Raw genomic sequence first — 25453 nt, 5'->3', positions numbered from 1 at the left:
AAGTTGTTTCCACTAGCATTGTTGTTGCTGTTGAGGGTGAGTCATTTCTTGTCCCCTACAGCAATTGCGTAAGCATGCCTATCCTTTCTTTTCAGTGCCATTATTACCACTGGAGTAGCATATGGTCCCAGCTCTTAAGTCGCTGGTCATCCAAACGGTGCAAAGCTGAATGACAACGGTGTTTGATAATATAGTAGCTCTTGAATCAAAAATAATTTTAAATGAAAATTTTATTTAATTAATTTTATTCTCTTCATTAGCAACTCTGTTTAATAAAGGATTTTAAAACCTCCCATTTGTGCTTCCAGATGAAGAGTAAAACCAAGTGTAATTGATCACCTTGCCAGCCTCCATAAGTGCTATATTGATGTTCTGTAGAAAATTTAACTTCATCAAAAATTTAATACTAGCTGCTGAAGATACAAAGGAATAAAATATGATCTCAAAACCTGAGACATTCAAGCTTTAGAGACCTATATAAATAAATATGTGATAAGGTGGCAGTGTGGGAGTTGAGGAAGAAATAACCAAAAGAATTCATCTAATCTTGAAGAATGAAAAATTTTCCAGGTGGGCAAAGTGTGTGTGTGTGTGTGTGTGTGTGTGTGTGTGTTGGAGTAGGAGGCAGGGGAGCAGCCTTCAAGGCAGAAAGGCAGAGCGTGATATTGTATTATGGACATACGTGCTGTGACAAGAGTAACGGAGGGGGAGGTTGAGGCTGGAAAGGCAGTTTGGGGCCAAATGAAGACCCTATTTAAGGACTAAGATATGGGGCTTGAATCTCACTGAGTTTGTGTGTTAACCTATACGCTTGAGTGGCAGATCAACATTAGAACTCTAATATTTTCTGTCAGTAGGGAAGTGTTTGCTGGGGAGGAAGGCTGGGTTTAAAGTGGTGCTATAATTCCCTAGACTTTTAAAATATGTGTAAGTTGCTGACGGAGGAGTGCAACAGCCTCTATGTTCAGCCTCAAAGTGGGTTGAGCTAGTGACTCCCAGGACAGACTAGAATCCTTACTTAACATCTTTAAAACATAAAGGCTTACCTCCCTTTTGATTCATCAGAAAGTCATGCATTTTTTAAAAGCAGTTACCAGACTCTTGTCTAGTTAGTCTTAGATAACCCTATACTCTAAAATATCTGGAATCCATTGACTGAAGAGAAGGGTTCAGAACTGGCATAAGTCATTTTCTGCATCCCATCAGCCATCTTTTCACATAAAATAAAAAGGAGTCAGGAGAAGACCTGTGGATAATGGCTCTCTGCTTCACCAAATATGCTTGCTCATCTGATTAATCATTTTTAGAAAGCCAGATTATTTATATAAACTGCTTGGTATGATGTTACTGATCTTAACTCTCCTTGTTCGACCACAGTAATTCCATGAACATGGCAAGAGACAGGACTGCTCCCAGTAAAGCTTTGTTTATGGTATCTTAAAAGAAAGCACTTTGAGTTGATATTCCCAATTCCTATCGTCATAATGCTATTTACAGGTAGCTTAAAAAGTTTTTCTGTTGTGTGTTTGCTCAGCACTTAGCACATTATAGACATTCTGAAGAATGGAACAAATTCCATTAAACAATTTGGACAAACACAAAGCATAAAGAAGCGTATGCAGCAGAGTCTGGTGCTTCGTGCCCCCCACTGCTGCCGTAGGAGCGCAGACCATGTCTGTCTTGTTTGTTCTTCTGCCTCTCATCTCCAGCACATAGTTGGTGTTCAATAAATACCTGAGGAATAATGAAACAATGAAGAGAGTCCCTTTTCTCTTGACTTTGCTTGCAGTGGTTACCCTAAGGGCATAATAAAGGAATATTTGCTCCATGACTACTTGGGCTCATGAGTTAATGTTTGCAAAGCGCTTTGAACTTCTTGGGAAAAAGAATGGTGTTTTTGTTGGCATTGTATCATGTTTGCAGTGGCACATGAATTACTCCTCCTTCTCTTCCTCCAGCTGCTCGCACTGTGCCCTCCCCCAGCTCCATGCCAGGCCAGCATCTCGCAGAGGACAGCTGCACGGGTCTTCCTGCCTTCCTCCAGCCACCTCCAGCCCTAAAGGAGAGGTAGGGACAGAGCAAATGCTGGAAAGATTTCTTTCAGGCCTCCTTAAGACACTCCGGGGAAATGGAATTGGGGTCGATCCTAATGACCTTTAGAGCAAATAGTGTATAGAGGGCTCCCCAGCCATGGAAGGAGCTGTTAGGGCAGACAGGCTGACCCATGGGGACTAGATTCTGAAGGAGAACTAGAGGATGTCATACAGGCGACTGGGAGAATGTGCCAACATGGGTGGTTTCTTTAATGTATGTAGTTTTAAACACATAATACAAAGCCTTGACAAGTTACTGGCAGAAAATAGTGTTGCATTACAAGGAACTCATAGGACAAACCAGATATCTTCTGTATGGGTACATTTCAACTGTTGTGACCACTTTCTCCATAATATTTAAATATTTGATAGTGGCAAAAAAAGGAGGTCTATCTCAATAGATACAGGCTTCAATGTTTTCCAATGTGTTTATGACTATAAAAATTGCCTTTATTTCTAGGAACTCGATCATTAAGCAGTTCAAGTGTGATCTGGGAAACAAAAGGTTTTTGTGTTTGTGCTTGTTTTGTTTTATTAAGAATGGCTGTCCTTTATGAACAAATTCAAGAAAAAGAGGTTTGGGTTTTTTGTTTGGGTGTTTTTGTTTTGAGGTTACAATATATTAACTCTCAGCTGACCACACACAACAAACATCTCAAAGTAATTCAGGGAGAGCCGGTTACAAGCAGAAAAACCAAATTGAGTATCAGCGGCAGAGTTTGCCTTAAAGGAAGGAACAGGTCCTATTTTCCACAACTTTGAAGTGACTTGTTTTCCAGAGCAAATCATGAGGTTTTCTCTGTGTGTGGAAAATTTTCCATAATACATATTCATATGCTGGTTGCTGTACATGTAGCAAATTTGCTCTCTCTCTCTATTGTTCCTAAGGACTGGAAACGAATGTTATGTGGACAAAAACTAACATGGTTCCCTGTTAAAAAGACCACACAAACGATGTCTGTCTTGCTTCAAAGAAAAAACTGAGGTAAGTCTGGGTTTAGCTGACGGCACTAAATAAACCAAAAGTCTTCGATTTTGTTTTAAGAAACTATGGAAGGAAACTTCTCTCCAATTAAATTAGACTTATTAATCTGAAAACAAACACAAGCTGAGTATATTTTGTGGTTAGGTTATAGTAAGCAGCATTTGAAACTCTGAGACCTCAGTGTCCCCATAAAAGCCACCCGTGAAACATTTATTTGGGGGTGACTCCAGATAAGAAATGGTTTCTTCCCCCACTTGATTCATTATAAAATAAAGCGCCATGATTTCCCATTTGTTTGGGGCTTGAAAATCACATAGGTATTATTGAATTGTTACGGTTTTTTTTTCCCATCTCTTTATTTGTGAGGTATTTGAAACTAGACAGTTTGCCCAGGTCCTAAAATAAACACACGGGATCCCCCTTCAGGAAAGAGGAGAAGGGCGGTATGAATCAGGGTAAGATCAAATTTCTTTTTCAGAACGTCAGTGTCCTGTGGTATTGCATGGAGCTGTAAATTCATGTAGAGCAGACGGCAGGCAACGTCATGTGGCCTGGCTTGGAGACCAGGAGGAATCACTGTCTGAGATTTGCCAACCAAAGTTCTATGGTAAGTTTGAGTTTGCAACGCGCGGGTTGATTCTCCTCTTGTGTTATTTTCTTGGGGGTGGGGCGGGGAGGAAGCAAACAAGAGTGAACGAAGTGTTATATATTAAGATAAATAAAATATTGAGGGAATTATTACTGGGAAGTCCTTAGTCAAGTGTTTAGTGAGTAAGCTGATTGGCTCTTTGGGGTTTCTTTCCTAAATATTTTGGGCTTCTACTTGCTGTTACTCGGTCTCTCTTTTTTGTTCTTGTTGTTCTTGTCACTAGATCTCTTCTACTTTTTCTTATATTATAGGGTCAGCAGATTTGGTGGTGGGAATGCGTTCTGTAAAAGGCAGATGTGGAGTTTGTGACATGCGTGCTATTTTTGGTAACAGCCAGAAAGGTCCAATAAATACAGGAGTGTGACATTATGGCCAGGAAAAGGGAAAAGAGTAGAGAATGGCCTGGAAAGTTGAAAGCTCTTATTAAGAGAAAGGAAAAAGCTGGTGAGAAGCCAAGTTTAAACTGGCTAAGCACTAGAGCTCAAACATGGTATCCTAATGATGAAGGCAGAGCAAAGCAGCTCATGAAAACTCTCTCTCTTTCTGTGTGTGTGTGTGTGTGTCTGTGTGTGTGTGTGTTTAGGGAAAAGAATTGGGTATTTTCTTATCTATATATACACTAGTCTTTCTTTTTTTAATTTTTTTTTTCAACGTTTATTTATTTTTGGGACAGAGAGAGACAGAGCATGAATGGGGGAGGGGCAGAGAGAGAGGGAGACACAGAATCGGAAACAGGCTCCAGGCTCCGAGCCATCAGGCCAGAGCCTGACGCGGGGCTCGAACTCACAGACCGTGAGATCGTGACCTGGCTGAAGTCGGACGCTTAACCGACTGCGCCACCCAGGCGCCCCTACACTAGTCTTTCTAAGGACAGGAGCTCTGTCCTTAGCTCCGTATCATCTGCAAAGAATAAACAATCAAACATTTATTGAACAAAAACCGATCTCTCTTTGTAGCTGCTACAAAACAAACAAACAAACAAACAAACAAGAAACAAGTCAGCAAGCCAATTGCTTTCAGGTACTTTCTGTGTGATGGGCCTGAATAAAGTAAGCGGAACTCAGACAGAGGCAGCTGAAACCCAATCAAATAATTTGTCCGTCAAATGGTGATCAGTGAGTGTATCATCAAGAATTCCCTCAAACCCCTCATTACGGCAGTCACACTTTTGGGTTAGGCCACCAGGGGGCAGGGCATTGTCTCCAGGAAAGGTTTGTTAAAGGACAGTTGGCATCAAAAACACAGGGCAGTGGATCTCAAACTTTTTCAAGTATGACAAGTGTTCAAGTCCTGGTTCCTGGGTCTTACCTGTAGTGATTCTGATTCAGCCAGTCAGGGTGGGGTGGTGGGGGAATATCCCTGGGGATCTTCATTTTGTAAAAGATGCAGAAAATGTGTGGGGTTTCTCTAGCTTGTTAACCTCATGAGAAGACTGTTCAGAGCCCGCCAGGAGCCTGGCTGTGAGAGAGACTCATAGCAGTTGAGATGAAGAAGCCGTGCCTTTGTCACACACACCTGGGTTTGAATCCTCTGTGGCAGTGGGCAAAGTGCTTTTCTTGTTGGAAATTCAGGTTCCTCCTATTTGAGGACGGCCATCTTGTCTACCTCCAGGGGTTTAATGGTCCACAGAAAGCACTTAGGGGAGGGATATACAATAATGCAATTAGTAAATATTACTTCTTGCAGTGGGGAGAGAAGTGGTTAAGACCTCAGTGGCCAGGAAAATGGTTCTGGGAAGATAGAGACAGGGGTAACCAACAGGAGGCTAGTTCTTGGACCTTGGGGGTCCAGGGGCAAGGTGTGACCGACAGGAGGCTAGTTCTTGGATCTTGGGGGTCCAGGGGCAAGGTCTGAAGATAGATCACAGAGTGGAAAAATGCATAAACATGAGGACAGGAGGCACCCTTTCTCACCATTACAAATGTTTCCCAGAAGTGGTAATAAGCCACCCAGATGGCACAGTTAATTGGAATTATAATTGATCCCCAAATAGCATTTATGTCAATAGTTAATTGATTTTCCTCAGGAAAACCATTGTAAGAACTTCTAAAAGGGAACAAAATGAAATGCACCAAATTCGGCAAGTTGTTCCTATCTGCCACCCACTCTCCACGGGAGGAGTAATGAATGAAGAGAAAAATGGAAAGGAACAGGGACTACAAATCAAATAGACTGTCATGAAATGAAATCCTTTTCTGGCAATTCAGTGCGATGTCAGGTTGTACTGAACCGTCTGGCTCGCGTGCATGTGACCGTTGCCAGGGACTCTCCCAAGGAGAAGCATGAAGAGTAGAGGAAACAGGCTGATACCTTTGTTAGGTGTCTTTCCTAAAAGACAAAGATAAAATTTAGAGGCCCCGAAATGTATGCTATGACTGCAACAGCCAACAAATTAATAGACGGGGAGTATGAAGGACCAGTGGGGGTGAGATGCAACCAGACTGTCCCTGGGCAAATCATTTACCCTCTTTGGGCCTTACTTTCCTCCCTAAGTGCCCTTCTAGCCCTGACGCACTGTGATAAGGCATAGATAGTGGGGCAAATCCCAAAGCATTCGTATTTGTACCTGGAATGTAGTCCCTAAACTAGGGGACCTAAATTATTGCCAAATGCTAGCTGTTTTGAAGAACTTTGTTCACCCTGAAACATGAATTGTTCTGGGCTTTTCTATAAACCCAAATTTCAACTGAAATATATTTTAACCAGTGCTGTTATTTCTATTGATGTTATTCATATCCTCTCAGTAAACATCCATGATAACGCATGGTAATGATAAATAAATGATGAAGGAAAAAATGCTAACCATTTTTGAACACGGTGACCTCCTACATATTATGCTTATCATATTTCCTCTTTAATCCTTACACTAACACTGTTAGAAGGCATCATTGTGGCCATTTTTCATGAGGATTCTAAGGAGTCACAGAGGTAGCAAATGGCAGAGCTGGGATTTGAAGCCAGGTCTTTTCTAACTCTAAAATCCATGTTTCTATCCTGTAACATACCATAAATCTACTCTACTAAGTACATGCATAGTATGCCTGTATAGTTTGTTTCTCAATTCAGGGTCTTCCATTATTCAAAAATACAATTCAGGGGCACCTGGGTGGCTCAGTCGGTTGAGGGTCTGACTCCTGGTTTCGTCTCAGGTCATGATCTCACGGTCTGTGGGTTAGAGCCCCAAGTCAGGCTCTGTGCTGACAGTGCAGAACCTGCTTGGGAATCTCTCCTTTTCTCTCTGCCCCTCCCCTGCTCGCGCTCACTCTCTCTTTCAAAATAAGCAAATAAACATAAAAAAAAAATAGAATGCAAAGTGTACATATATTGTCTTCCTCCTTCACTTTTTACTTGTGACCACTTTAGGGGGCCACATCAATATCACATTGTTTTTTAAACTGAATAATGAGTTTACTGACTAGTCTGAACTTGGCCTGCGGGCATACACGTGAAAGTAACAATGTTTCCGTCTCCAGTTGCTTAAGCTTTGTCAAAATTCTCTTTTCTCTGGACAGATACCATGACCTTTGGTCAGTTTTTCTGTGGAAAAAAAAAATGACAACAAAACACAAGTGACTCCTTGTTATAAAAATTCAGTCTCGAGCCGGTTTTAAAGTATCCCCTTTGACATCATCAGTTAGGACAAGGTCTTAGAATGGGAGGGTGGGGTTTGCTTTGCCTCTGGGACACCATCTCTGTCTCCCTTTTCCAGGCTACAACAACTTGAGGAGATGTGGGGCAGGGAGGAAGGAGAAGAAAAGGCCAAGTTTCTCACATTTAATAGTGAGGTTTTCATCCTTCTGTGAAAGATTTTCTCTTCCTCTGGTTAAGGTTGACTGGCAGGCTGAAGCTCCCGGTATGGTAGGCGTCCATATAGCAGTTTTCAGAGGGCCCTTTGGGGGCCTTTCCAAGCTAATGGTATAGGCGATCCAGCTCCAGTAAGATCTTATACGTGTAACACCCACCCCCCCCTTCTCCAACACTACCACCCACCCTACTGCTGCTGGGCTCTGCTCGGTCAGCAGCCAGCCCTCGTGCACGGAATATGGCAAGATTGCACTAACTGGCTACTTCCCCTGAGTTCCCTTGGCCCACAGACAAAAGCTTGCAAGTGGCCCCGGGGCTGTGCCCTCTCTCCACGTCCCTTTTTTCCCTCAGTTCAAATAGATACAGTAAGTGAACTGGCAAGGCAACTGCATACGCAGATGTCCAAGTTAGTCATGAAATGCTGGCATTCTCCCCCTAGAGCCCCCTCTCCCTGGCTTTAAGAATGGCTCTCTTGGCAGCCCCCGCACTTGGCTCAGCGGTGAGAGGTGTGTCCTTGGGGAGCGGATAAAAAACCCTCAGCATCACTCTTTCCGCCCCCCGCCCCCCCCCCCCCCCCCCCGTATTAAGGCCGCCTCACAGCTTTGAAGACTTGCTGCTTTTCTTTCCCCTCCAATCTTCCTTCTAGACTTCACTGGGGGAGGGGAGGACACGGTGCGGAGTGGCAATTGAGAGCAGTGGGGCCACTTACCTTTCCCTCAGGGAGCCTGGGAGGAGTTGATGGCTGCAGGTGTCCTCCAGCTTCTTTATCTCAATATTGGGACTCCAGTAGTTCATTCCGCGGCGGCAGGAAAACTTACACTTAATAGCTTATTAACATTTGTGCCCTTCTGGGGACAAATATTGATATCAAATGAAAAACTTCTTATTTGCTAAAGACACTGCCAAGAGAATGAAAAGGCAAGCCACAGACTGGTAGAAAATACTTGCAAAAGGCATACCGAATGAAAGGTTGTTATCCAAAAAGTACAAATGACACCTAAAACTCAATTATAAGAAAATGAACAAGCTGATGAAATAAATGTGCAAAAGATTTGCACAGACTCCTTGTTGAAGAAGATACACAAGACGATGGTTAAGCATTTGTATGATCCCCGTATCACAATGAAATTCCACTACACACCTGTTAGGACAGTGAAATCCAAATTATTGACAACACCAAATGCTGGGGCCATGAGGTGGAATGACAGGAACTCTCATCCATTGCTAATGAGAATGAGAAAACAGTACAGCCACTACGGAAGAGAGTTTGGCAGTTTTTGACAACACTAAAAATACTCTTACCCTACAATACAAGGATTGCACTCCTTAATGTTTACCCAAATGACCTAAAAAACAAAACAAAACAAAACAAAACAAAACAAAACAAAACCAACTTATGTTTATATAAAAGCCTACACAAGGATGTTTATAGCTGCTTTATTCATAATTTCCAAAGTTTGGATGCAACTAAGATGTCCTTTAGTGGATGAATAGATAAAGTGTGATATGTTCACACAATGGAATATTATTCAGTACTAAAGATAATGATCTATCAAACCATGAAAAGCAATGGAGAAACCATAAATGCATATTACTGAGGAAAAGAAGCCAATCTGAGAAGGCTACATATTGTATGATTCCAGCTATATGACATTCTCAAAAAGGCAACACTAGAGGACAACAAAAAGATTAGTTGTTGCCAGCATGTCAGAGGAGGGAAGGATGAATAGATAGAGCACAGAGGATATTTAGGAAGTGAAACTAATCTGTAAAATATTACAGTGGTGGATACATGTCATTACCTATTTTTCCAAACTCATAGAACATACAGCACCAAGAGTCAACCCTAATGTAAACCCTGGACTTTCAATGAGAATGATGTACCAGTGTAGGTTCAATAACTGTAACAAATCTCCCCGAGTGTGAGGTTGATAGTGGGAGAGACTGTGCGTGTGTAGGGGCAAAGGGGATATAAGGACTCTATACTCTCTGTTACATTTTGCTGTGAACCTAAATGTGCTCTAAAAAAGAAAGTCTTTTAAGAATTAACTTACATTAAAAACATTCTTGGGGCGCCTGGGTGGCTTAGCCAGCAACTCTTGATTTTGGCTCAGCTCATGATCTTGCAGGTTATGGGATGGAGAGATCAAGCCCTGTGCACTGTGGATCCTCTCTCCCTCTCTCTCTGCCCCTCTCCCACTTGCTCTCCCCCTCTCTCAAAATAAATAAAAAATAAACTTAAAAAATATATTCTTATAAACAGTCATAGGTAGCCAAAATAGAGAAATCTGCTTTCTACTTTTAAAAAAAATATATAATGTTTATTTATTTTTGAGAGAGAGAGAAGGGGAGGGGCAGAGAGAGAGGGAGAGAATTGCAAATGGGCTCCAGGCTCTGAGCTGTGAGTCCTGAGCCTCACGAACTGCAAGATTGTGACCTGAGCCAAAGTCGGAGGTTTAACTGACTGAGGCACCCAGGCGCCCCAAGATATCTGCTTTCTAAATGGATGACAGATTTCTTCACATCTGTATAGAACCAAGTAATTTGTTACATGTTTGTCCATCCTTTGGGCAAAGAATGTCTAGCAAATGATAGATGCAATTTAGTCTTCTACGTCCTCTCTATATGTTATACTAGGAGACACTGATCCTGAGATGACTAGGCAGCAGCACAGGTGGATGAGTAGAGACACCTCTTCCAGGAAGCCTTCTCTTTGATAGTGCAGCTACCTCAAGTCTACAGAGAATCCTGCACCACAGTTACCGTTCCAAACAATGTAACTCTTCAGTGACTCATTGTTACCTAAAAAAACAGCAATCTCCAAAAGCTGGGATGCTCTTTTCTTAGAACACTCTTTTCTCTGTTCACAACTTCAGTTGGTGTTTACTTGGTACTAGAGGCAGAGAAAGACAAAACCAAAGCTGTCAAATTAAACATGGCAGAGCTCTGAGACATTTAGTCACTTGGGCAAAAATGACATTTAACTATTATAGTACTATTTTACTTTTAACTGTAGACACCCATTCTGTGTGTTGGCCTCTCAGACACCTTCTATCAAAATAAGATGTTTTAGGGGCACCTGGGTGGCTTAGTCAGTTAAGCATCCAACTCTTGATTCCAGCTCAGGGGAGGATCTCACAGTTCGTGGGATCGAGCCCCATGTTGGGCTCCATGTTGACAGCATAGAGCCTGCTTGGGATTCTCTCACAGACCAAGTTTTAACTGGCAGTAATCAAGGTTGTCAGAAGTTCTTCAGGATGGATGGAAAATTTCTACCAAAATTTTACCAATATCCATAGACAGCCTTAAAACATCCATCATTTCAAACCAATATTTTTAGATAAGGATTTATCCTCTGAAAATGGTTACGTGGACAACTATTTATGTTCAAGTTTTCATCACATTATTTCTAATAGTGAAATGTTAGAAACTACTTAATGTTTAATAAGGTTGGATGAGTTGGTAATAACTGGAAAATACGGCATGGCTATAGAGTGGACTATCTCTCTACAATTAAAATCATGTTGTGAGTAGTTCTTAGTGAGTAGAGAACATGGTTAAGTGTAGCAAGAGAGGATATGCAATTATTTATGCGTCCAGTTAAAAATAATAACAACAAAAAAGGACTTGAAAGATCATGACATATGTTCCTCATGGTTACAGGTAGTGGTGGGGATTTCTATCTCTTACAGGCTGCCTTAAAACAGAGACAAGAATGGGTGGAAAATTATTTTAAACAAACAAAAGAAGAAGTATGGGGGCAAAATAGAGACAAAGGAAGAGGGGCAGATCACTGAAAATGATGAGAGGTACACAAATATGATCTCAAATCAGAGATGATCGCACAGCCAGGAGGAAGTCTAGAGTGAATAAAAATGTTGAAACAATGAATGCTCTTGGTCCGCCCCTTCAAAGCAATGGAGTCAAGAGAAAAACTGCAAGGATGGGTGCCTCTGTCTCTAATTTTGAAAACAGATGCCAGTCCATCCCCTGGGATATGTTGATAAAAGCTGGTGTTTTTCTAAAACAAACCAGTTCTCTTCCCAAACTCACGTCTTTACAGATGTCATGTAGATTTTCAGTATTACCTCTAAAATGTCTGGTTAAGATGTTTCCAAAGGAATGAGTCTGGCACATGAAAAGATGCTCAAGATCACTCATCATCAGGGAAATACAAATCAAAACCACGATGAGATACCACCTCACACCTGTCAGCATGGCTAAAATTAACAACACAGGAAACAACAGCTGTTGATGGAAATGCAAACTGGTGCAGTCACTTTGGAGAAGAGTATGGAGGTGCCTCAGAATGTTAAATATAGAACTATCCTACAATCCAGCAATTGTACTACTAGGTATTTACCCAAATGATACAAAAGTACTGATTTGAAGGGGCATATGCAGCATTATCAACAGCATGTTTACGGCAGCATTATCAACAATAGCCAAACTATGGAAAGAGCGAAAATATGCATCAACTGATGAATGGATAAATAAGAAGGGGGAGATAGATAGATAGATAGATAGATAGATAGATAGATAATGGAATATTACTAAGCCATCGAAAAGAATGAAATCTTGCCATTTACAATGACATGGATGTAACTAGAGTGTATTATGCTAAGCAAAATAAGTCAAGTCAGAGAAACACAAATGCCATATCATTTCACTCATATGTAGAATTTAAGAAACACTAGAGATGAACATAGGGGAAGGGAAACAAAGAGAGCGGGAAGCAAACCATAAGAGACTCTTAACTATAGAGAACAAACTGAGGGTTGCTGGAGGGGAGGTAGGTGGGGGGATGGGGTGGACAGGTGATGGGTATTAAAAAGGACACTTCGGATGAGCACTGGGTGTTGCATGTAAGTGATGCTACAAATCTAAATTCTACCCCTGAAACAATATTACACTATATGTTTACTAATTAGAATTTAAATAAAAACTTGAAATTAAAAAAAAAAAAAGGAATGAGTCTTGGAATTCAGTCTTTAGCATTTCTCTGTTATTAAATCTCTGAACTTTCCAGTCCCTGCTATATTATAAACTAGGGAGGAGGGCAGCAACAAAAGTAGATGTAATTGGTCTGTTAGCTGTTACTTTCATTTTTCTATAAATATACACAGAATTTTCCAATCCCCCCCCATTTCAATTGAACTTTATAAAATGTCTTAGAGAAAATTGAAGGTCTAATTATTTTCTTCAAACGCTTGTCTCCCCTGGGAGGTTGGATGTATTTATCTCTTGTAAGCTCTGCTCCATGGCCGGACCAGAAGGATTTATTTCCCTACATTTTGGTTCTCATCTTGACCTCTTGGTTCTAATCAAACCCTTCTGGAATCAGGCTCTAACATCCAGTATCCTGGATCCTTGATCCACACTCAAGTTTCTCCTCTCAGTTTCTGTCTCCTCAACTTACCTGGGATCTCTTCCTATGTTCCCTTGCACTAGCCTGCCTACCTGCCCACAGTGAGTGGCCATTTATGTAGGTATGGTAGAAAAGAATGTTGTTTACTTTCGTTGTTTTTTTAGGAGGTATCTGTGTTTGGTTCAACCATGAACATAATTATTTTTAATGAACTTGAACAGAAATCAGGTGTATTTAAAGCTGCATTTTCCATTGAGTCATCATTGAACTGTTTTATATAGAGAATAACATTTTCTTTCCTCTCTCTTAGTAAGATCCCATGGGGTTCTCCATCAGCCCAGGATATGAGATTCTGGCTGTTGGATCTCAAAAGGTGATATCACCAATCCCAGGGCATGAATCATCATAGCCTGTGCATCGTTTCACTGGTTGCTCTGTGAGGTCTAGGAGATGATGCCTATGAATTCGTCTCCTCCAAGGTCACCTTCTCTCCTCTCTCATCTCCACTTTATCTCAAAAGGCAGTTTTGGCTGTCACCACACGCAGTACCCCAGGTGCCAGATTTTCAGATGCAAATGGTATTCTGCCACTTTACAGGAACGTCTTGTCACTCAGGCCAGCTCATTCTTTCAGGGAGGACACACCTACCAGTAGTACAGTGGTGGTTTTAGCTGCTGTTTTGTAAAGACAGAGGTCACAATCAGAGTTGTAAAGTGCTCATTTAAAACCAGCATGTCTACAGGTAGTTTCAAATGCCCATCAAGTCACTAAATCTCTTTAGAGGTGTGGAGCCATTTCAGACTTCCATGCCACATAAAGCCCCTCTGTTTCCTGTTGGAAATCCTGACGTTGTTATTAACTTCTCATGTCAACCCTGCCCGCCACTGCTTCTACCTCTAGTATTCAGTAATTCATTTAGCAAATGCAAAGTGCAGAGCACTCTGGTAGGTGCTAGAGATACAAGTGCAAAAGAGTTGAGACCCTGCCCTGAGGCAGCTTACAACCTGTTGGGAAATACAGAAGAGAAAAAGCCAGTGAATGATGTGGGGTGGTAAGAAAAATCCCCCATGCTGTGGGAATGTAAGTACATGAGAGGGACATTGAGAATAGCTTTTGGAGAGGGGAAATTTCCTGGAGAAGCAATCTAGAGCCTGAAGAAGAGTGGCAAAGCTGTCTGGTGCTTCCAGATCCCTCCTCCATGGGAGGCATCTGCATGATGCATGTGACACGGGCACACACTGGGATTCCAGAAGCACCAGGATGATAGGGCAGTAAATCGCCCAAAGCAAGCTTGGCCAGGCTCTGGGGAAACAACAATCATTAATCTCTAGTTTGGGTAGTGTTCCAGTTTGTTAACGTTTGGGGGCATTCTCTCAGTGTCACTTAATACACGTTAAAGACAAAAATACATAAATGGTTTATTTCTTTTTGTGGGCAAAATTCTGAATGTGCCCTGTTGGATCCAAAGTTCCCTCCGGGGTTTGACTGCAGATCTAACTTTCCTGGAGGCTGGCTCGAGCCCCAGAGTGACCTCTGAGAATGGACCCACCTTGTGAATAACCCCACTAGAGAGGATCTGTCTGGGCAAGGCTGAAATGATACTACTTGTGCGGCTGATGCTACTTCTACTACAGCTTGGCGTTGTTGTTTTTGTTGAGTGACAATACTGCAGGCACTGTCCAAAGCATCGTTCGCTATCTCCAGAACAATCCTGCAAAAGCAGATGCATTATCTTCATTTTGCAGGTGAGGTTACGGAGGCACAGGGAGTGTAAAAAGCTTTGGGCCACTGTTCTCAGCTTATGGGACATATTAAAAATTCATATACAATAGGGAACACCGCATTGCTACTGAGCTCTGTTGATAATCCCTGAGGTTCAGAAGGCCCTTGTGCCCCAGCAGCGCTTCCTGGCCTGTGACACACTGGCAGCAACGTGCCCAGAAGAGCCCCGTGGGACTGGTGGCTGTGTCAGTTGCCACAGGTTTCAAGGAATTTTAGTCTTGGGCTTCTATAACAAAATACCACAGACTGGGTGACTTCAACAGCACACATTTATTTCTCCCAGTTCACAGGACTCAGATGCCCAAGGTCACGGTACCAACATGATTGGGTTCTTCTGAGAGCCCGATTCTATCTTGCTGTGTGTCATATGATGAGAAGATCACAGGGCGCCTGGGTGGCTCAGCCGGTTAAGCGTCCGACTTTGGCTCAGGTCGTGATCTCGAGGTTCGTGGGTTCGAGCCCCGCTTCGGGCTCTGTGCTGATAGTTCGGAGCCTGAAGCCTGCTTCAGATTCTGTGTCTCCCTCTCTCTTTGCTCCTCACCTGCTCCAACTCTGTCTTCCTCCCCTAAATAAATAAAATATCAAAAGAAAAATTAAAAAAAAAAAAAGATCAGAGAGAGGCAAGCCCCACCCTTATGCCATAATTACCTCCCAAAGGCCTAATCACCACATACTAACACACTGGGTGTTAGGGTTTCAATACATAAATGTGGTAGGGGTGGGGATGTAAACATACACTTCATAATACAAGGCAAACAAAGGGCCTTCTTGGGGGCAAGTAGGCCTTGTTAGAGGAATAACACAATCTGGAAGACCCCAGAGTCAGCGATCAGCGAGGAGCCCTGAGTAGCCCACCCCAGGCCAGCAGTGTCACCCGGCATTAGTTTTCTGTTTTGTTTTCTTTTTGTTTCTGTTTTGTACTGTCTGCTGCGTGTTGGTCGTTAGGGGCTTAGATGTGTTTTTTCTTGGCCAAAAAAATGATCGGAGTTACTATAGTTGAAACCACTCCTCTTGGGGATAGGGGAAAGTGTTGTCTGGATTATCAGATCAATATTGTTGACATCAGTAATTCCTAGGTAACCCTGTAAATCTACAGACTCTTTGACATGCTCTAAAACTTTTATTATCTAAAAAAACCCACCTTTTTAATGTGGGTTTACTTACTGTAAGAACACATAAACTGAGAAAGAACACAAGAAACTAATTAAAACTTTTTTCTATGCTAGTGGAGGGGCTGTTATGCATATGTGCGCTTTGACAGGTGGCTAAGAAAGTATAGAAATCTCTTACTTAGAGGGGTTCAAGATAGAGCAGGTGTCAAATTGGTTCTAATTAGACCATCGAGGAGGCACTTTTAGTGGTGGAGAAAGGCATGGCCTGGGCAGCTAAGAATAGAAGGTGCACTTAGCCACATGCCATGCGTTAGTGGGGCTCTGATTCTTGTTTTGAAGTAATGTCAACCTCAGTAGACACCTTTCTCCGCACTCCAACTTTATTGAATATAATTGACAAAATTGTAAGGTATTTATTTATTTTTTTATTAAAAAAATTTTTTTGTTGATTTTTTAGAGAAACGGAGCATAGGTGGGGGAGGGGCAGAGACAGAGGGAGACAGAATCCAAAGCAGGCTTCAGGCTCTGAGCTGTCAGCACAGAGCCCAACACGGGGCTCGAACCCACCAACCGTGAGGTCATGACCTGAGCTGAAATCAGCAGCTTAACCGACTGAGCCACCCAGGCACCCCTAGTTTTACTCTTTGAAAGTTTATTTATTTATTTTGAGAGAGAGAAAGAGAGCATGTGAGTGGAGGAGGAGCAGAGAGATAGGGAGAGAGAGAATGCCAAGCAGATTCCATGCTGTCAGTATGGAGCCCCATGAGGGGTTTGATGTCATGAGATCACGACCTGACCCGAAATCAAGAGACAGATGCTTAACCAACTGAGCCACCCACCCAGGTACCCCTGTAAGATATTTAAAGTGTACAACACAATGATTTTGACATTGTGAAAGGATTTGCTTCATTAGGTAATTATCACATCCATCACCTCACCCTTTTATTTTTTCATTTAAGTTCTACTCTCCTGGCAAATTTCAATAATATAATACAGTGTTCTCAACTACAGTCACAAGTTATACATGAGATCGTCAGACCTTATTCATATTCTACTGAGTGCCCTCTTGTTGAGGGACCTCTTGTGCTAAAGACTTATGATAAAAGGGTACTTAAAAGATATAAAAGAGAATCATTGACTCATTGTTATCTGAACATGCCCTTCCTTTCACTTTCTTTCCAGAATGTTGCCATCAGCAGTGACAATGACAAGTAGGGGAAAATGGTCTGGAGGAGGGCGGGGATGACTGCCGTACCACATAAATCTTGTGTCCAGTTGTTACTATTACTATTTTTGCTAGAGACCTGAACCATCTTTCAGAAGTCCCAGCTAAGCGTCACCGCAGAACCTTTGTAGGTTGTGTTTGTCCCCGTCAAGACAAGCTCCTATAGAGCTAATTAGGGATGCTTCGTGCCCCTGTCCAATCCACCCAAGGTATGAGAGGGAACTCTGGGTACATAGTTTGTATGGTGTACTCTTCATATTCATCTCAGTTCACACAGACATTTCCTCATATGCGTTATGCAGTGATGGAATCAGCAAGATTTGTTTGTTACTTAGTCATTCTCTTGGTTTATTTAATTTTATCCCTGTTTAAAAAGGGATTTCAAGTGGCTAAATTTTCGTAAAATTGAACAAGTTGGCTCTTGACCACATTTAGCATGATGTCTCTTCTTTTGCTATTTTTGTTGTTGCTTAATTCATTGTGAGCATAGAGAGTTCTCTTGCATTTGAGAGGCTGGCTTCACGGCTAAGTTAAGGAAAGGGAAATGGAGATACAACACGGTTCCTGACGTGCCAGAAGCTTGGAGGAGGTGAAACACCTGGTCCATAAGAAAAAATATCAAGTCTGGTCACCTTGAAGCAGCTGAAGCAATATTTTATCTGTTTCTAAGATACTTGGGGAAGTTAAATCAAACAGGAAACAACAGAAATTTCTGAGTCAGAGAGGAACTGCTCGTTACTCATTTGACTTTGCAAGCATGGTGATGATGCCATTGCCCTGAAACATACAACACTTAAGATAACTCATTGCCAATTATGAAAATACTATGGTTATACTCGCCCATCACGTAATCTCATGGCTGGCTGGCTTCACCTTCTCCATTTCGTTTAGAGTGCTCCAAACCTTCATACCTCTAGAAATAGATCATGTTGTCACCAACGTTTTAGAACGTGGGGCACTTTGATGACGAAGAAGTTAACTTATCCCTCCCTATCTTTTGGGTGACCTATATAACTTGAATGGGGAAACTATGTATGAGAACAAATGAAAAGATCAGTGTTCCCCTGATGTAGCTGAGACAACGCCTAGTTTCTCAAGATACAGGGAAAAGCTGAACACTAGATGCAAAAGTACTGTAAACACTGACCTTGCCGCCTGTGGATGGCAGTCATCTGTAAGACGCAGACAACTTGTTACACCCAATGAAAATCATGAAAGGGGAAGCAGAATGGGGAACTGGGATAGAAAGTTTTCTCTTAGTGGTCTCTTCACATTTTGGAAAATGAGTAGGTCCGTGTAGCATTTGCAGAAGTTTTCACATTGTAATCACTGCCATCATACACTGTCTCTTGTAATGACACCTAACAGGGCTGCTTCCGTTTTATCCTCTACTCTCAGTAGGAGAGACAATGTCTTTGTTCCTAAAGCAAAGGTCTGATTCTGTGACTTGGGACCCTCTGTCTGCGTGCCATGGCAACACTCAGCAGTTCAGGATCTCTTAGATCTTTTTATTTCTGTTTGTTGAGTGCTTACCAGCGTTGGGTGCTCATACAGCATTTAAATTTTCACAGAACCCTCTAAGGCTGGTCCTATTTTCTACAGATGTGAAAACAGAGGCATAGAGAGAGAAGAGGCAGCTCTTCCCAATGGCTTCATTGCATTCTGTCCCTGTAAGGTGCTTGCAGCAAAAGTCTAGCTTTTTCCTTCAACTTATTTTATCATTATTTTAGACATTTAAACAGTTTCTGTAGTTACGGAAGTAAGTCCATATATAGGGTGAAGCTTAAAACATACAAAGAGGTAGACAAAAAGAAGTCTTCCTTCCCTTACCCCCAAAGACTACTCCACAGAGGTAACTGGTATGAATTTTTAATGTATTCAGAGTTGCCTATGCATAAGCCCAGATATACATGCATACGCACGCATATTCAGTTTCATTTGTGGATCTCCTAAGGTAATTGTGTTATACCTTGACATATTATAGTCATTTGTGAACATGCTTATTTCCCTAAATTGACTGTGAGCTCTCTGAGGACATCATGCTATGCATGATGGTTCTGGTTATCTATCATTAAGTGACAAGTGATCCTAAGACTCAGAGGTTAAAATAAATGCTTCTTCTTCTTTTTTTCTCTTTTTTTCTTTTTACTCACATATCGACAATTTGACCAAGGTCCAAGGGGAACATAATCTTTGCTCCATTCAATATTGGGGGGGGTGGCTCAGAGGTAGGGCTAGAATCATGGGAAGGCTCAGTTGCTCTTATGTGGGTGCTTGATACTGGCTCTCTGTTGGAACTTCAAGTAACATGGTGGCCGGGACACCCATACATGGTCTTTCCATGGACCTACTTGGCTTCCTCAGAGCATGGTGGCTGGGTTGCATACATCTCAAGGGAACAGGATAGAAACTCCTTTTTTTTTTTTTTAATAACTTAACCTTGGATGTCACATGGCATATTTCTGCACTAGCCACAGCCTTATCTAGACTCAAGGGAATAGAATGTATATCCTACCTCTCAAAAATCACATTGTAAGGAAAGCCTATGGGATATCTATGAGGTCATCTTTATAAAATACAGTTATCCCCCAAGTAGCTTTTCATGTTAGGCTCATCCCTCTACTTTCCAGAACTTCATCTCATAGCTTTGTACATAGTAGATGATGGATCAATGTCCAGGAAATTGAATTGTTGAATCCTGGTTAGGAGGAGGAACAGGTAGAAGTTCTTTGCACTTCTGAACTGGGCTAACAAGGGAAGAGGGGGGATGGCTCATTCTCATGAGGATGCTGCCCATCATCTCAGAAAGAAGATCCAGGTATAAAATCTCACCAGAGACGATGGTTCGCGGTTGCTAGAAAAGGTGCTTATACGATGAATCACGGGAATCTACCCATGAAACCAAGAGCACACATTGTATGTTAGCTAACTTGACAATAAATTATATTTAAAAAGAAAAGGTTCTTATAAAATGGTTCCCCTGGGGTAACCGCAGATGCATTTGAGCTGTTTTCTTTGCCAAAAAGGTGTGTGAAAAGTACCATTTGACTGTGCAGGAGAAACCGGGACGAATGCTGTGCTGAGTTTCATGTGAGCAGGTGTGCTGAAAACTGCATCCTCTAGGGACTATAGTCCATGCATAAAGCCCTGCCCCGTCCTAGTGAAACTCACCTGGATGACTCAAGAGCCCGAGTAATGGTTTGGCAGTGGTTACGTGAGTATGGAAGTGAAAGCCTGGGGTAGAAAGGTGAGGGCCAAGTGTCCAGGCTGCGTTCTGTTGGCTCTTAGATTTCGTGGCAAAAATTATTATAGGTGCCTATGAGAGAAAAGCTTTGACACAATGGTATCTCTGTGGGCCTTCTGGTACTGACATGAAGTCTCTAACACCCGCTGAGTTCTGGCATCAAAGAACACATCTCCTGAACAAGCAAAGCGGGATGGGCTATGCACAGGAAGATGTGGAAACACGAGGGAAGTCCCTGTTCACAGAATTTGTTTCAAAACCCATTCCTATTACATCTTATTTTGTCGCTTCTGTTTGTGTATCTTCTCCTCTGTCCTGCCCTTCATCCTCTCACACGTGGTTTCCTCAGTCAGCTCTCCATCTCCTCTGCTCACTGGACATTGACACGTTTGTCGTCTCTTGGTGTCACATCATTTAAACCGATAACCTCAAATCAGACCAGCCTGGCCCCTGGGAATAATCTTTCCCCCACCTCCTTCCACATTCACATGTACACCTGCAGTACACATACTTGTTGCCTCCCTTGTGGGGGTTTTAACTGGGGAAATTCAAGCTCCAGGGGCTCTACTCTTCCTCCTAGTTTGGCCTCAATAGAGGGAGACCATACGATCATTAAGGTTCCATGATGATGTGCTTACAAGAGCTTAGAACCAGAGATATAATTTTAAAAGAGCTTGTGTTCATATTTAAGTGCATTTAGAAAAAACCAAACAGAGACACAAGGGCAATATCTTTGGCTAAATGTTTCTCAGTGACCTGTAGGAGCTTTCCGTCATGTTTGCCTACATTGGCTTCTCCACCCATGTGTATTGTTTGGGTTCATTTACCCTTTAGCTCATTATTATTTTTAACATTTAAACTACTTTAATAAAACATTACTCTTGAATAGGTCATTAAAGGCCACGTTCTTCCTCTACTGATAAGATTCACTAGTAGAGTATGACTTCTTGGTACCCACTGGGAGTTGTCTCATACAGGAAGAGGAAGCAACTGACACAAATTCCATTACAGTCTTTGGATGCTCAGGTCAGATTCTCTGATTGGACATTAGTCTGAAGGGATGGTCAGACTCTGATTATCTAGCTGAGTTCAAGATACACATTTAGTGCGGCTTTCAGAATTACTGTTTTTAGAAAACTACACAATCTCAACAATTGTTGACCTGCCATTACAAATGAATTCTGTAGCATGGGATAAGGAGAGGATTAGATTTTCCAATGCAATTTGATTTTTGGACCTCAGAGGTTGAGCACTGTTTGTAGGAGCTTGGCTACAGAAGTGGCAGTTAAATTGGAGTCCAACAGTGGAGTGAAATCATTAGGTTCCTTGCCATTCCTGCCCAAGGTATCATCATCCTCAGTATGGCTCAGAGTTCAACTTGCACTCCCATTGTGCCTTATACCTAAGAGTCACTATGTAAGTCCTATTCCTATACTTCTGTACTTCTGGCTTCTCCTCTTTCCCATTTTCCCCAATGGACACTACTCTGGTTCAAGCCTTTATTGCTTATTTCTAAGATTATGACATTAGTCTAACTGGCCTTTAGCTCTTTTTCCTCCAATTATCTTACAATCAAGTCAATTTTCCTAAAATTTCCACTTAGTTGACTTATACCTCTGCTCAAAAAAATGAGTGATTCCCCTTTGATTATTGAATCAAGTCAAAAGTATTTAGCATAGTAGATAAGAGCCCTTACCCATTCAGTCCCTGTAAGGTGCTTGGTAGCTGTCTCTTACTAAGCAGCCCACACTCCTGAAACACCAGCCTTGTTACCAGTCTCTGATCAGTTCTCTCTCTGTTTTCTCCTCTTGATGACTCCCTTTGGACCCTCATCCATATGTGAAATGTTGAGTCTTCCATAACCACCGTATCTAACTATTGAAATTATACTAGTATCTCTAAATTTGTCTTCCTCCTTTAAAGAGAGCTCCTGCCCCATCCCAAGAAGAAATCAGTCTCTCAGTTCTGTCTTCTTGAAATCCTTTGTACCATTTTCTGTCTTTTATTCTATGGAAGTGGGTATGTTGATCTCTTACTAGACTGTAGGCTCATTCTGGGCAGAGACAATGTTTTACAAAATTCAGCATTGCTTTTCCTTAGCTTAGAGCCAGATATATAGTGGGATTTTGCTAAAGGTTGTTGTTTTGAATTGAATTTTCACAGATTCTGGGGGAAAAGTTAAATTTAATCCAGACCATCAACTCGAGTTTTTCTCTATATAAAGCATATAAAGCGAGTGTGGTGAAATGTGTATGATTGGTTTGTTTTCGTATTACTTTGATTATATATTCTAAGTCAGACATTTTAAATATGATTTAATAAAGGATGCTTAAGAGATATAATTGTTGAAAGACAATAGGACAGTTTTCTCAAACACTGGATGCACAGTGAGTGCACTTATGTGTTAGTGTGTTAGAATTTGTCAAGTCTAACAACAAACTCCTAATACAGAGGAGACATATATATATACATATATATATATGTGTATATATATATATGTGTGTGTGTATATATATATATATATATGCCTTTATTTTCCTCATCTCTTTTTAGAGGTGACTCTATTGCTCTATTGTGTGGTATGCTTATGAGAAGTGAGACCACCAGTGTGTATTTCCATCTTCAACTATATTAATAAGATCCAACTAATGTGTAAGCTAGACTGAGGGTTAGGGTCACAGAAAATTGTACAGTAAAGTCATAAAACTGCTATTTTAAAGAAAAGCTGTTTTTGTGATTTGTTGTTCCAAATCTTCCTTCTCTCATATTAAAAGGTATCACTTTCAGAATTGACTCTCTTTGTACCTTGTAATAATTAGTTATCCTGTTTTCAGTTTTGAATAGTGCATCATTTTCCATCATTACCTTCAGGTAATGTATACTTTCTTGGGGGTAATGTTATTCATATTGGACTTGCTTTTTCAGTCCCGACCACACATTTACCTATTTCTCTTGAGCACAGGTCTTTTTTTTTTTTTTTTTTTTTTTTTTTTTTGAAGCCAGAGGGAACTTTGTTCACAGATGAACTATGTGACAGGAAGGGGGACATTTCCCACCTTCCTCTCTGTCTTACTGTTTCATCATGTATAACAATGTTTTCCACTCCTCTGTAGATAAGAATCTTTTTTGTGAATTTTCTATATTTAACACCAACACTAAATGCTGTTAAGCAACATCAGCCATTCTCACCACATCCACCCAGATTAAAAGTGAGTCAAAGACAATTAGGTTACTCTGGCAGGAACCGTCACCCCACAAACTGATAATTTTTGACAGTGTCTTTCAGTCCTTGTAGATGCAAACAATGTGTTTCTTCTGCAAATGCTAGGAGATAGACTAAGGTCATTTCCTTTTTTTACCTGTTTTTTACTTTTAAAAGAGAATACAATATTTTTCCTCATTTTACATTCTTTTTCCAAAAAAAATTAACAATTTTATTTATTTCTGAGAGACAGAGAGAGACACAGCACGAGTGGTAGAGGGGCAGAGAGAAAGGGAGATACAAAGCAGGCTCCAGGCTCTAAGCCATCAGCATAGAACGCAACGCAGGGCTCGAACCCACGAACCACGTGATTATGACCTGAGCCAAAGTTGGACATTTAACAATTGAGCCACCCAGGCACCCCCCCCCCCCACCTTATTTTACATTCTTGATCCTTTGCTTGACTTGTTAGGGCTAGATGGGTACTTAAGGATGCTCAGTTCTCATATGTAACCACTGGATTTCATCCAACTCTCTTCCCTAGAAGTCTTGCCTAACTTTGTAAAACTCCAAAAAAAGACACTCCACAAATTCCTTGACAGTACATGCTAATGTTGAATGGCCTTTCTTTTCTGGAAAATGTCACCTCAAGTAGTCATTTGAAGAGTGGTAACTGGGTTGCTCTTGTCTGGACATCAAGTCTTGTCCTCTTGTAGTTAATCAACAGAAATTATCAGGTCAGCCTTTGTGTTTTATCCAAACCATGTCATTCAACTCTTAGCTTCTTCCTGATTTCTTCTCTGCATCTTCTTCAAATATCCATAACTTATGACATGCTAAACTTGGGACTTTCTTTGCTTCTATCGCTAGTCTCCATATTTAAGTTTTTTTTATATGAAGTAAACTGAGTGGGCCAAAGTTTGCTTTTCACCAACCAGTTCAACTCAGGCTCTTCTAGTTAAGAAACTCAGGGACCAGGAAAAGATACTCCTGTGACCAGTTTTTCACAAAGGACATTTTAATCCTCCAATTTGAGTGTTTTCACACGCAGGTGTAACTTACTGTTAAACTGATATAAAAGACCACTCTTACCACCCCTTACCCCGAGTAAATTTGTTTTGGAATGAATTTATCTCTTCTAGTTTATTTAGAATAATGTTTTGTGTTCTTGGGCAAATCTAATACACTGTCTCTACCTAAGTTTCCTTGTGTGTCAAATGTAGCAGAGGAAGGGGATTGTCCCAAGGACTTTTTTACTCTAATCATATCTTTTAAATTTTGTGATTCTAGGTGAACCTTTAGTGTGGACAGAATGGTGATTAGAAAAGACCGTTGGGTAGAAAGACAAGAATTATAAAGTTGAACAAGATCTGGGTGCAAACAGAACAATCTTGCTCTCTCTGTGAGAGCCTTCCCCTAACTCAGGAAGAGTCTGACTTTTTCCTCCTCCTGCTGCTTTCCTTCTTATTCTTCTTTGTTTCCTGTTTTCCTCCTCTTTCTCCTATGTTCTGCCTTCTTTTTCTTTCTTTCCATTTTATTCTTCCAGAGGTAAGAAGGCATAATTTTCTAAGCAGCACACTTGGAACATTTTTGGAATGACTACCCCCAAGTTCTTATTCTTACGTAGACTCATATTGAACAAAAACCCTGTGGCAGTGTGCATGTGTGTTTTTTAAACTTTATTATTTGTGTATTAAATTGAGTTTGCATTTCCCAGTTTTCCACCTGAGACAACAAGGGCTTAGCAGAGAGAATATTTATTAGGATGTGAGACCCCTTTCATATGCATAGTATCTTTCTTTCTCATGGAAGAAGGGCATGCTAACCCAGTGTACATAGTTAGTACAATGGGTTTTTATTGTTTTAATATGTTAATCTTGTTTTCCATTGAAATGCCAGTTACCATGATTGAATTTATATTCTATCTCCTTTCCTACCCCACCTGAAATAACCAAGCATAAAAAAGTTTTTTAGTTTATTTAATTTAGC

The 25453-nt window shown here is 41.2% G+C and overlaps 1 protein-coding gene across 3 annotated transcripts in view; it reads left to right on the top strand.

Moving 5' to 3' along the window:
• Positions 1-1959: 1959 nt before the first annotated feature.
• CYTIP (cytohesin 1 interacting protein) overlaps positions 1960-25453 on the top strand; it is a 70561-nt gene continuing 47067 nt past the window's right edge. For 2 of the 3 annotated variants that reach the window (XM_015076727.3, XM_053215095.1), the window contains exons 1-3: positions 1960-2067; positions 2982-3078; positions 3557-3685. In XM_015076727.3, the coding sequence (XP_014932213.1) occupies positions 3623-3685 (63 nt within the window). In that variant the 5' untranslated portion in view covers positions 1960-2067; positions 2982-3078; positions 3557-3622. The remainder of the gene's footprint in view (positions 2068-2981; positions 3079-3556; positions 3686-25453) is intronic. The other variant, XM_053215094.1, reaches the window with a different exon arrangement.

This window comes from Acinonyx jubatus, chromosome C1, assembly GCF_027475565.1.
Source record: "Acinonyx jubatus isolate Ajub_Pintada_27869175 chromosome C1, VMU_Ajub_asm_v1.0, whole genome shotgun sequence".
In the NCBI taxonomy this organism is placed as follows: Eukaryota; Metazoa; Chordata; class Mammalia; order Carnivora; family Felidae; genus Acinonyx; species Acinonyx jubatus.
The sequence above is the reverse complement of the archived record's forward strand: the minus strand, read 5'-3'. Positions and strand labels throughout refer to the sequence as shown.